Raw genomic sequence first — 13,798 nt, 5'->3', positions numbered from 1 at the left:
ACTACAGAGGAGCATGGATAAATTGCAAAAATGAACACCGTCTTTTAAAACACGGTCAAGCTGCTTACTGGCCATGTGGAGGTGAGTTTGGGAATACATGGGCCTCTAAGAGGCATGACCCCACGTGCATGTTACTTATGTTTAGTAGGAGTCTGATGAGCTTTAGAACCCAATAAGACTAAACCACAGTCATATGATAGTTCTCCTGAATTCATAAACGAAATAAAGAATATACACCTAGTTTTTGCACTCAGTTCCTCATGTGATCAACTGATCATCAATGCAGGGCAGTCATTGCTGACCATGTCTTGCCTTTCTAAAAATGATGCCTCATGTTTTGCTTATTTTTTATGCACTGGAAGCTTTTAAAATATAATTTAGGAGAGTCTCCAATCACATAAAATATGTTGACTAAAACTGTCCTGTTTTCTCCAAGAATATAGTTGCCTATGTAACATTCATTATCTATATTATATTTTTAATCAGGCAATACAGATACTGCCTACATTGCATTTACAACATGCTTATTATTTACAGTTGCACATATAGGTAGGTAACATGACAAATTTTTAAGACACCAACTTTAAGTTTTTAAAGTGTTATATATAGAGCATGTTCACTCTGCTCAGGCTGCAGGAAGGAAAATAGAAGTACAAGATTTGTACATGAAAATCTCTAAACCTCACTGTAGGAAAGGTCTGCACAGCAACTGTCAGAAGATGGTGACCTCCAGTGGGACATGAAAATGGAAGTGAGAACATGTTCAAATGGGAGTCGCTGCACATCTTTATAAGCATCCATTAAGTTCTCATAATCTATGGCTCTTTTGAGTTCCATATTTCAATAGTATCTATTTTTAATTTCAGTAACTTAGTTCTAAAATCAAACACTACACAGTCTTCTCCATCACTTTCAATGAATCTGTTTCCATATACTTTTCGAAACGTGAAGGCTGCTTAGTTTTTAACTTGTATTTTTTTAAGTTTTCTTATATTTTCTTTTTATTTATTTATGCCTACAGAATTGGGGTGCATAAACAATTCACCAGAGACAGAGTGGGGAGCAGAAAAGGCAGACAGCTGAAGTACACTGCTGAGGGGAACAGCGGGTGAGACGGGAGAGGTTTGCTGAACCATGTGAGTCACCTCCCTGCCGGATTCGAAGTCGTACTGAAGCAGCTGCGGTTAGCTTGCAGTGCTGCGTTCAACCCACAGTGCCACTAGGGAGGGCCCTTTAACTTTTATTTTTTTAACCTTATGTTAAATTATTAAAAAAAAAAAAGGCTAAAAGATATAAAGTCATTTGTACAAGTAACCAGGCAACATTCATTTCTCTTACATTCCCACCTCAAATTTTCTCCAATAGTCCTAATACTGCTTCTCATTCACAAAACTTGGTGAAAAGGAGCCCATCATTTTTTGTGACAAATTCGGCCAAGGACAAGTAATAAAACTGCCATAATAATGTTTTTATAATCAGTAGCATAGCTATATTTTCCACTGAATTTCTATTCTACCTACTTTCTCTCACTAGTATGAATATGTCTAATTGTACATGAGAGACTTACAAACAAGAAACCTCAATCATGAAAGGGTTCCAGAAGAATGTTGTAAATCCCCTCGTGGGGAGCTTGTTGTCCTTAGACAATTTTTCTGTGAATTTCACTATATTTTCTTAGTAGACTATAGTTTTCCTTTTGTTAGGTTCTTTATTTTAGCACAACTCCCCCTAGAAGTTTACTTTCCTTGTGTCTTTTTTTTGGTATGTTGTCTCTTTTACCCCAGCTCACTCACACCCCTTGTACAGCTCCCACCTGTCAGCTGAAAGTTATTGAACTGTATACATAAAAGCTCTTTTTTCCCCTTACATTTTCTCTAAATCATGATTTTTAAAATTAATCCACAAGAACTGTTCCTCTCTTTGATGGAGATCATTTTCCCCCAAATGTGAGTCCAGCAAGAACCAGTCCTCCATGAAATTAACACATTTTCCCCACCAAAGGCAGTCAATTTCTACTCACGTTGTGCAGTGTAATTAGTTGCTAGCCATGAAAACATATAAATATTCTGCTTGTTATTCCTCAGGAGTGGCAGGATGGAAATTTCCATGTCATTAACAATGGAAGAACCCCACCACTTGCTCAAATAATCTGAAAAGCATTACTCTACGCCTGCTTTTTGTGCAAAAGTTACTGACGTTTTGAGAGTAATTCTAACACTAGAAGAGACATAAATGTATGGCCCTATAAAACCAAAATGACTTGCAAGGCATCAAATCAGGAAAATATGAAAAAGAAAGAAATTACAACAATAAGTATCCCCAGCCCAGGTGGGGACTCTCCATGTCAGAGTTCTTGTCTCTGCCCAGCAGGTTGGCCATTGCATAAGCATGAGGTGAGGGACCTTCAGAGATGCAGCCTGGAGCTGAGGTGTGTTGCCATGGAAGTGAGACACTCTGTTTCTATATCTCTGGTGGATGCTCCTCAGTGCTGCTGCTGATAGTCACAGGTTCTCTTCCTTTGTTCAGAAACTGCTCTGAAAGCAACCCTGCCTCTTTCCCTATTCACTGCCAGTCTGCATTGTGAGGCGACGCTGTAGCCAAATTACAGGGAGACTCTCCATTTCCATTCCTAAAATTAGACTTGTGTGTGTGTGCTGGCTAGCATGACTAAAATAGAAACACTCACCGCAAGGGACCCACTCAGTGGTGATCCATGTTGCCAAGCCTGTCAGACACACTTGCTGAACCTACAGCTCCACAAGCAAGTGCTGTGAGGCGGGCAGGTACCTTACTGAATCTGGAAACTAGCTCTAGAATACTGGCCTCAAGAGGTGGCTGGTTTGTCTGGGGCAGGGTCTCTGAGAAACAAAGGACAGGATGCTTTCAAGGCAGGTGTCAGTGCTAAAGCATTTGATCACAGGGAACAGATTTCCCAGTAGGAATTTAAACAAATGTACTTAATGATTTCAAAATCTTAGTGAACTGCTTATTTAATATCTAGCCCTTTTTATGATGCAACATCCAAACACAGATTAGGTGAGAAAAATTTAAGCAAAGAGTTATTGTTGCACCTGGTTATGTCTGAATAGTGACTGACATATTCAAGGGCAGCAACAACTACAATAAATTCATTAGACAGGCATGCGGTATTATCCACTTAAAGATATTTACCAGTTGAACAGATTTTGTTATAAATAAAGTACATAAATGTATTGGCCAGGCCTGGATGCCTCATTACCACCAAGTAAAGGACAATGGGATGATTAGAGAGATCTGAGGAAAGGTTTTAAATTTAGGCTGAAAGTCAACTTTCTTGAAAAACCACTACTGTAGTTATTTGATCTTCTTCCTACTCCTTCTAGTTCACTATGAACAGAAACATTGTCCTGGGTTTCATTTCATTACATACCAACTTTTATTCAGATATTGGTATCTGTTTGTACAGTAAAACAATTATAATTCTGAATGGTTTTGAAGTGTGTCAGTCATAATGCTCTAAAATGCAGGGTTGTTGTTTTTTTTTTTTCATTTATGATGGATACCATGACTTTAAGAAAGACTAGAAGATACCCCTTAAAGTATAAATAGAATGCCTAACAAATGTTACAGCTAAGTAGATCCAGTGTTAATTTTTAAGATAAATGTTGAAAAAATCCACAATATGAAAAATAGATTTAGCAACTTAATTGCCCTGAACTACATTAATGGTAAAAATGATTAAAGGACATACCTTTGTAGATTAGAAGTAACAGTGGCTAGGCCTATGTCTTAGCCTAACTTTGTCCTTAATTAGCTATTTAGCCAGGACTATATTTCTCATGTCTGTGAATTTCATATGCCCTCATTAAAAGAAGGGGTTCTCCTATGTGCTCTGTAAGGTTCACCCAGCTCTGAAAATCTGTGACTCTGTCCAAAGAAAATTTGTGCTTTGTGTAAGTGTATATATAAAATAGGTATGTGCCTACTAATTTTGATAGAGAATGCCTTACAACTACAACTTTATAACATAGTGGATCTTTTATTTATAAATAGCTACTTATGTCATTGAGATAGACTTCATAAAATTTAAAAATTAATAAGCCTCATAAATATATATGTATGCAGTATGTATAAAATAGCATCTATATTTATTTTTAACAGTCTTCATTTGAAGTTGATATCATTAACTTTGTAGACAATAGACCAATCTGAGCAGCTTTCTAGCATTATGAGTATTGTGAGATTAGATACAATGCCTTGAAATATTTTAAAATATAATAGGCAAAATAAGTTTCCATTGGTTTGTGTGTATAAAGAAGAATATCCTAAGCTCAGGTGATCTTTAGCAATCATTTACACCCATTTTCAAAAAAAAATATTTATCATTGTTATGGACATTTAAGGACACAGGCATAGCTTCCACATCTTGTCATTGTGAATACACTGAGATGAATGTGGGAGGGCTAATGTCTCTGAAATCCTGACTTTAGTACTTTCAGTTCTCTTGGAACTGAAACTCTTGGAACTCAGAGTAGAATTACTGGGTCATATAGTAATTGCATGCTCAGTGAAGTGAGCCTGTCACAAAAAGACACATACAGCACAATCCCACTTGAGATACCCAAAATACTCAAACAAATAAGGCAAAGATAGAATAGAGGTTGCCAGAGGCTGAAGGAAGAGGAAATGGGGAGATTGGTAATCAACATGTATAATTTTTTTTCTTTTAAGCAAGATGATTCATTCCAAAGATATAAAGTGCAACAGTGTCCCCATAAGTAACAATACTGTCTAGTACAATTAAAAAAAAATCTCTTCAAACATAAATACCCAAAAAGAAAATGTGGTATAAATACACAGTGGAATATTACTCACTGATCAAAAAGATAAAACTCGTGCTATTTGTGGCAATATGGTTGAACTAGAAGGGATTATGCTAAGTAAAATAAGTCAGAAGGATAAATAACAGATGGTGTCACTTACATGTGGAATATTAGGAAATCACACCAAGGGGCAGACAAAGAGAAACTTAAAACCACCTCTGACACTGACCACAGGTCTGAAAGCATGTGCAGGGAGAAAGGTGCATTCGGAGTGGTGGGGAAGAGCACAATGGGCTGTGATGGGAGATCAGAACGCTCCTGTGACCTTACCAGAGGGTGGAATCCTATACTGTCAAAATATTAGTAAGGGTGTAAAAGAATGTATTTCACTAACGATAAGTGAGATTTTAAAAACCTGTTAAGGTGATAGGTAATTTTCTTTCCAATAATACCTAAGAAGTAAGGCATTTTCTGAAGATAATAAGGCTCCTTATTTTAGGATACCTTTGAAATATTAAAACCACAAACTAGATTTACAGTGCAGCTCAGAGGTCCCAGTAGGACACTGAGGCCCCACAGCCTTGCCATCTTTCCCTTCATCCTAAAAATACAGCACCACTCTGTGTTTCCTGTGGGCACCTCTCTGCCACTGGTTAGAAACCACTCAATGTTCTCTGCATTTCTCTTTTTTTTTTTTTCCTAAAGGTTTATTTAGGGGTGCAGGGACAGTGAGAGGATTTACCAGCAACAGAGTAGAGAGCAGAACAGGCAGATCTACGAAGTACACTGCTAAGGGGAGCAGTGGGCGGGTCAGGAGAGGTCTGCTGTGTCATGTGGGTCACCTCCAGTGTGGGGATTGAACTTGTACTGAAGACGCCACAGAACACTTGCAGTATTGGGCTTTAACTGATTGCAGAGGGCCCTCTCTACCTGTTCTTAACTTAAAAACACTTCATTCTGTAACTTTGTAAAGGTTTAAGACATGAATGTCAGACTTGATTTAGGCCTACAAAATATAAGAGTTACGAGGAACCTCATCATTTACAAATTAAAAAACGGAGGCCTTTGCACCTGACCCTAGAGAAGCCCACAATTTTCTATTGTGAGTTTCCTCTCATTATACATAACTTTATAGAAAGGAGAAAAATAAACATTAAGGAAATTATTTCCTTCAAAAGAAAGCTTTACATAATTAGTCCAATGCTAATTTATCAGCAAAGAGCAAGGTCACAGCTGCAGAGGTATCTGGTATCTGATATACTTGGAAATGCAATTGCCAACTATATGCTTATTCCAGTTTAAACAGTCAAAGACAAGTGCATATATTTTTATAAACCTGGGAGTAAACAGGAGTACCTTCCAATCAAGGCACAGCACGAAACTCTTACAATTGAAAATCAAGTATTCAGACACAGAGACTAATTTATGCAGGATGTGAGCTTGTGGCATTGAATTGACCTTGCAAATCAACATCATGCAGTCAGAGTAGTTTCTGCAGGGAAACTACGAAAGCCTTTCTGATAGCACAGATGACATCTGAGAGTAAGTTCATAAGCCCTGTGTTACCCCAACTGATTCTCAGCCTTCCACAAGGGTTCCTTTGCATGATTCTTACTGCTCAGAGATCCATTTATTGTTTTCCAGCCTTGGGTTCCTCTACTGTTGATTTTCATTTTAATTTGTATTTGTACAGGTATATGCAATCGGTGTCTCTAAATGAAGGCAACATTCTCCAATACAAAGATTACAAAGATTTAACAGAAATAATGTTTTTGAACTGAGATATGAATTGCATTCTTTGTGTATGCCTAATAACATATTTCAAAAATGGATTCTTTGCATTAAATTATTATGTGAATACCTGCTTAATGTGAAATATTGTTTTTCCACTTTAACATCTCTGAAATCAAGCAAGAATCTGGCATTGTACAGTTAGCATCTTTTTTCCTTTCTAACAGCACACATGATAATGATGCATCACATCAGCAACATCTTCAACTCAATAAAATCTGACTATTTCCAGATACTTCTTATTAAAAAATATTCTTTGGCAGAAAATTAGAAAGGCTCATAATAACATATGATTTAACACATTAAGAATTATATAATCTTTGTTCTCTTAATTATGCAAATACTCTCTATGTAAAAACACATCCATGTACACAGATACAGAAACACAGGTATCTGTGTATCCCACACACAGAGATAATAAGTAGAAGGATGAAGATTTTTAGTTTCCCTTTAAGACCGCTAACACTTTTACAGATTTTTAAAAATCAATTTATAATCATTTTCACACATGCTGTGCCTCTTTTTCAACAGAATAGCACTTGGGCTAGTGTCACAATGATTGATATCAGCCTCAATTCCCACTCAGAGAGAAACTAAGAATGATCTCTTCTTCTCTTTTTATTTACATTATTGGTAGCCTATATATGAGTACATAATATTCACAATAAGCAAATTATGTATTTTTTATGTCTCTAGGAATGGAGATGGTAACTGTTTTCGGCTAAGGGTTCTAATATAGTCATACCATAAACCTAAAAGGAAAGACAGCAAAGACAATTTTAAGATATCAAGTATACAGGAGTAAAGAAAGTAACTCTATCAGTAGTAATTTATTTCATGATGTAAAGAATCCCTCCTGTCATCATGAGTTTTGACATATATTTTATTTGAGAAGGGAGGTGAATAAAATCATTTCATTTCATCTTGTGATTTTTAGACAGATAGTTGGGCAGTGGAAGAAAGAAAAAGGCAACCATAAAGGCAGTGCCTGACAGGACAAATAACCACTCATGTAGTAGTGAGGACCTAAAGTGTTTCCCAAAGCATTTTTGCATTAATGTCTAATATGTCTTCTCCTGAGTAAAAAAAACAAAAACAAAACAAAAAAAACCTCTTCTTCTTTTAATTAAAAATATTGTTTACTAGCTGTTTAAAATATAATGTTCCCCCTGTCACTAAGGAAATAGAAATGATAACCAACACTAGGAACTAAGTGCTTAGACTATGCTTTTTTATAAAATATTAAAATCTAGGACTGTCTACATGTCTGTAAAAAAAAAAAAAAAAACCAGCCTAGAGTCACTAGATTTTTTTCCACTCTTGACCCAGTATTTCCCAAGAACCAACACCTCAAAAACCTAACATCATTCAGACCAAGATATCAATGAAATAACATAATTTTATAATATCTATGGCAAGACATTAAATCCAATAAATTGTGCCACTTTACATTCACCAGGGAAAAGAAATAAGTCCCAAAGTAAAACTGTCAATTATAGTGATCACTTTGTTGCACTGAAAGAATTCAATTATACCACAAAGAATTTTAGCGAGCACTAATTTAATGAAAATATGAACTCCTCTACCTACAGCTTTCCCTAGCTCATAAATTAGCAAATGTTTTATTAAATAAGTTCCTTTTCTATATTCACCAACTACATGTGTGTTATATGAGTAGTACTATCAAAGTATGTTCTACTTTTTAGTTTTTCTTCTTTCTTTCAAAATTATTATATATTCCAGTTTCAGACATCTGCATCCTTCAGTCTTACATTTAGCAATGTGAATAGGATGGTCATTATGGAAAGTAATCACATGTACATTGATGAATGGCTATTTACAAAATGATTCCTATCATTTGAAGGAGAAAATATAACTGAGGCTTTAAATTCCAAATAAAATGCTACAAATGACACTGACTAGCTATGAGCTTCTGAAGTCACCCACCTGGGGCAGCATGCGATTTTCTTCCTCCAGCTGTCTTACTCTCGCCTCCAGCTGCCTGACATAGGACAAGGTTGATTCTAAAATTGAAAAGAGAACTCACATTATCCACACAGGTCTCGTTTGGTGCACTCAGAATCATTCTGACTTGATTTACTCAAATGAGGTAGTGCCTACTTCGTTATCAAAAACAAAAGAAATATTCCTCCCCAGGAAAATAATCAAAGAAGTCATTGAAACTACAAGTAGTTTCCACAACTTTACAAAGTTAAAGAGAATCAGAAAAATTTATAGTTGGTGAGACTGCAAATGTTTTCATCCCTCAGACATTAGACATCTTACAGACAGTTATTTCTTCATTTCTAGTTATTGTGTGCATTTTTAACTTCCAATGAGCTGCCCCACCCATAAGACTTTTTAATAATGTTCACTATAACCAAATTAATTCATAGTAAAAATGAAAAATAAAAAATTAAGCAGTGAGCATCCTTCATTTTCCCAATAAATACCCCAAGAGTTAAGAATCATACTTACTCTTCTCACAAGTCTACAGACATTAATACTACAGAAAATGATGACAAAAGGGCTACCGAAGCTCAATTTTAACTTTGATTTTGACTGAGTGTAACTAAGACTCAGTTTTACCCAAAATCTTTAGTAATCCAAGGGCAGATCTGAAATTAGTTGTTTCATTTCTCTACAAACCCACGTATCTGCTGACGGCTTAGTATCAGCATCACACTTGAAAATCATATTTAGCTTTACGTCCGGAAAGGGGTCACACAGGTAGAAAAGAGGAGTTTCATTTGGAGAAACAGTCTGAAAGTAAACCTTCATTGACATGAAAATATTCAAGAGTCAGCAGAAAACTATGTAGTCAAAATATATTTGTCACAAAATACCAAAAATGTTTCAGGTACAGTGGAAGTGTCCATAGTAATAGACTTCCTCTGAAGCGTATTTTCACAGTTAATAGTAAAGTATATCTTTCTCCGTGAAAGCCTCAGAAATACAAAAGAGCTAAAGACAAGGTGGAAAAACATGTAAGAAGCAAGCTTCTGGCAGGCCTAACAATCTTAAGACAGGGTTGGCTACTGATGCAAATCAATACCATCATCTGAAATCCATGGAAACTAGTTATATGAACTCAATTCCCTTTTTGTGATCTCCAAAGTAACAAGATTTTTTTTCTCTTAAAATACATAAGAAGCTCCAGTCAAATTCACATATGTAAGAACTAAACTCATCCATGACCAATCTAAAACAGACCTATTTACACTCAATATTTCTAGAAAGTCCACATCTTTAGCATTAACATAGCTACCACTGACCCTTCACACAAAATGGAGGACACTGGCTCGTGATAGCCTCACTTTTCATCTTAATTAAATGCTGGAATTGCTTTATGGACCCTTCCAAAGGGCAGTGGTGGTGGATAGCAAATAATAATTTCTCGAAGCTGCTTTATTTTAGCAAATGAATAAATGATTTACAGATCATCAAAATATGAATGCATTTCTTTTGGTACAAAAATGAATGATGATGCAAAAGTATATAAATAAAAATTTGAAAAAATCTTGATTTTAAAAATGATCTGAATGTAGATTGGCTGATTTAAACAGTTTTGCAGCTCTCTGCTCTAAAAAAAAACAACCAATTATACATGCAATCCAAGTAAGAAGTTGCTCAGAAATTTCCTGTTTAAACCATATTAAATATTGTCTTTAAATAATACAATTCCTTAGGCCATGATAGCCAAGCAGCTACAATGAGTCCAAACAGAGCAATTAGGTGACATCTGAAAAATGCTGCTGAATAGATTTGAATTCAGTGACTATTTTCAGTCATACTGATCTAGTTCTCATTTTAAAATATTTGCAGTCTCATATTAAATGGTTTCAGCAAGCTTCCACTTGCTGAAAAAATGTAAATTTTAAAAATCACATCAGTTCAAATTAAGGGGGAGGAGGAGAGAAACTCCTGATTTGGGGAAATATTTCCAAAGTTTCAATGTCATGTTGAAATAACTTAGTACAAATCTTTGTTTCAAAACATTTACTGCAAACATGGATTAGAAGAGGAATATCTATTTGTTTTTGTTGTTGTTGTTGTTTATTTGCATATCACTCTTCATTCTGTTCATTTTTCCATCTCAGTTGTAATCCCCATGGGTTTCCCATCACCAATTCACCCGTGTGCCATCCCCACAGTCCAGTGCACTCTTCCCATCCCAGTTCTGATCCCATTCTATTACATTTGTTTCTCTCCTCCCTCCCCCCTACCCCCATATCTCTTACACTGCTGCTATGAGTGAAACAATCTGGTATTTTTCTTTTTCTTTCTGGGTTATTTCACTAAGCATGACCCCTTCCAGTTCCAGCCATGTTGCTGCAACAGAAATATTTTTAGACAGGTTGAAACAATGAAAAAAATTGGTTTTATTAGTAAAGACAAAGATAAGGAATATTTTGAATTGTTAATTTAGTAAGTAGCATGTTAACTGATTTGTGTCAGGTACTGTTCTACAATTGGGATGAAAAGAAGGCCAGTTATTTCAAGTCTTACAATCCTCAGACTATAAATTGTTTTTATATTGCATCCCCATGAAATGCTTTCTAGAAAGCTCTGTTGTAGTAGGATCTTCCACTGTTGCAAATATTACTTAATAGTGAACACACACACATGAGAAAATTTGTTCTTGGGGAAGGAGGTCAGGAAGAATATCTGGTCTGCATGCATAAATAAGAGAACTCATGCTGCTAGTTGCTTCATTAAGAAATAGATGATATAACCAGTGGAAGGGGAAACGTGAGTCCCCAAGTTTCCACATGAAGAATTATCAGAAGAACCACCCAACTGTGACATGAGAAAAAAAAAATTTGCTTTGCCAAGCCCTTAGGGTTTTAACATTTGTAATATATATCAACCATTAATGTGACAGAAAATGGCTTAATATTTTTAAATAAAGCATGTTAAAGAACAAGATAAAGTATTAGAAATATGTTACTTTAAAAAAATATTCACACCACCCTCCATTTCCTAGGTCTAGATGAACATTAGGGGAGAAATATCTGATAAATTTTACATGTAAGGGGGGGGAAAGAAACCCCTAATATGCTAGAATCATGCTGTTTCTGTTAGGGGGAGAGGATGTCCTGAAGGACAGTTGCAGTTTTGTGGACTCCACCCCCTACTCCAGTAAACTACAACTCCCAGTAATACCACATAAAGAACTGAAAGGACCCAAGGGTGGAGCTAAGCAGGCACTCTGGGACTTTTGGGGATAAATAAGGGAGCGAGGTGAACCGAGCTCTCTCTATGGACTGCAAAGCTCTTTCTATGGACTGTGTGGCTCTCTGGACCCAGGGGGCTCTCTCTGGGCCATAGGGCTGGTGGCTGGTCACTTGGCTCTTGACGAGCTTTCAGTGTGTTATTGGAATTCCAAGTCAGCAGAGCTGGTAGGATGTTCTAGTTAACTTGTGTCTCTCCCTCTCTCTTACCTTGGGTTGTTTCTTTTCTTTTCCCTTGTAAATAAGCCCACTACTGACCCTTTATGTGTGTGCCTGCAGTACAATTGAATTTTAAGCGTGTGGGTGAGGACACACAGACAGGCAACCCAGTTTACATAGGGTTGCCCTGTCACAGTTCTCCCTCCTTCCAAACTAAAGGGACTCTCCAAAGTATTAGTTATAGGATTAATGACAAAACAAGCTGGTTTTTCAGTAGTCCCCAGGGGACATGGAGGACAGTTCTATGGACTTAGACACTGGCATCTGCAAATCTCCATCACAGGCCCTGCATGAGAAAGGACTATAATTTGAATTGATCGTTACATTGTATACCAGGGGCTGACAGCTGTTAAAATTCAGATTTCACAAAGTCATTTTGGCTTTCAGAACACTGAGAACAATGTTCCCAAACAGCATTCAGGCTCCCCCACAATGAAACAGTCAAATATTCTGCTATGCTCTATATACACACGTAATAATACATTTGAGAAAAATCTCGTCTTCTGGAAGTATATAACCAGGTGAGGAGAGTAAAGGAAAGGATAAGGTAATATGAAATTCAGTGCTAAGTTGTGTGAAAACGAGTAAACTGAAAGTGATCAATATTGTCTCTAGCTTTCTTATAAGGAGAAACTTGAGCTGAGAGCATCAGTGGCACTTTGATAGATCCAAGAGATGTGAGTGTAGTCAAAGGATGGAAAAGGGCCAGAAGGCAGGGAGAATATTCATGTTGTAAATACAGAGGAGTAAAAGGAAACAAATGAACAGAACAGGAATTGCAGGTGAGGAGAAAAGTCAAATTAAATCTTGGAATAAGAAAAACCAGTGTTCGAATTGCAGGTGCAATGAGTTTTTACCGCCCCTTTGATCTTTCTACTGTGAAAACCTATGGGCATCTCCGCCATCATGAAAACAAAGTTAAACCTACCGTACTGCTATGAGAATCTAACAACACTCCCAAGGTATTCTTTGGGTAAATTTCAGGGATATTTTCAAAGCAGAAAACAGGTCTCACCATATATCTCCTTTTTCTTTCAACCTGCAAGTATAACTTCACAATACCTCTTGCAATAAAATAAGAAACTGTCATAAAATCCCACTGAATTCTACATCTTCTAAATTTTTCCAATTTTAGAACTTGAATGCACCTTAGAGATTTCCTAATCCAACAAACTCCTGATTCCTTACTCATTTGGCAGATGAGAGAATAAAGTCCAAAGATAATGAGCTTACTTTGAACACTGGGGATTCGTCAAATATATTCAAAAGACTGATTTCATTGCTGCGCCATCACAGTGATTCCTATCTTGGATCTTTTAATCAGTGAGCAAAGTCAAGCTTCACATAGGGAAACTCTAAGTTCTTTTTTTTCTTTCTGATTTTAGATATTATGAATTTTCACCTTTACAAATAACTTGATATTTTCCTTAGACAAAATCTTCAACTTGATTCTACTTCAGTTTTCCTGAAATGCATCCAATCAAATAAAACAACTCTTTTTGCTCAGTTTGAAAACACTCTGATGAAATAATTAAACCCTTTTTATTTCCCCCTGGGTCTAAAGCATTGCCTTATCCCCTGAAGGGGAAACATCCATCCTTGAAATCACCCATGATTACTCTGATTATTGTACCAAAAAGGTTCCTCATTGGTGGTTACAAATGTCTGGTCCTCCCTGGGAGCACAGCGGGTTAAAGCACTGCACTGAGAAGCTAAAGCCACTTCCGCATGAGTTCGATCCCCGCCTGCCCG

General features: G+C 36.5%; 1 protein-coding gene across 5 annotated transcripts in view; it reads right to left on the bottom strand.

Annotated features, from left to right (window-relative positions):
• The window catches only part of CCDC85A (coiled-coil domain containing 85A), a 188,265-nt gene that overhangs the window by 28,410 nt on the left and 146,057 nt on the right, over positions 1–13,798 (bottom strand). For 4 of the 5 annotated variants that reach the window (XM_012731570.1, XM_012731572.1, XM_012731573.1 and 1 more), the window contains exon 3: positions 8,541–8,617. The exons of the other annotated variant lie outside the window; for it this stretch is intronic. In XM_012731570.1, coding sequence (XP_012587024.1) covers positions 8,541–8,617 — 77 coding nt within the window. The remainder of the gene's footprint in view (positions 1–8,540; positions 8,618–13,798) is intronic. 5 annotated transcript variants of the gene reach the window in all.

This window comes from Condylura cristata, unplaced genomic scaffold (genome assembly GCF_000260355.1).
Source record: "Condylura cristata isolate star-nosed mole 26May11 unplaced genomic scaffold, ConCri1.0 scaffold00031, whole genome shotgun sequence".
Classification (NCBI taxonomy): Eukaryota; Metazoa; Chordata; class Mammalia; order Eulipotyphla; family Talpidae; genus Condylura; species Condylura cristata.
Note: the sequence above shows the minus strand (reverse complement) of the source record. Positions and strands in the feature narration are given on the sequence as shown.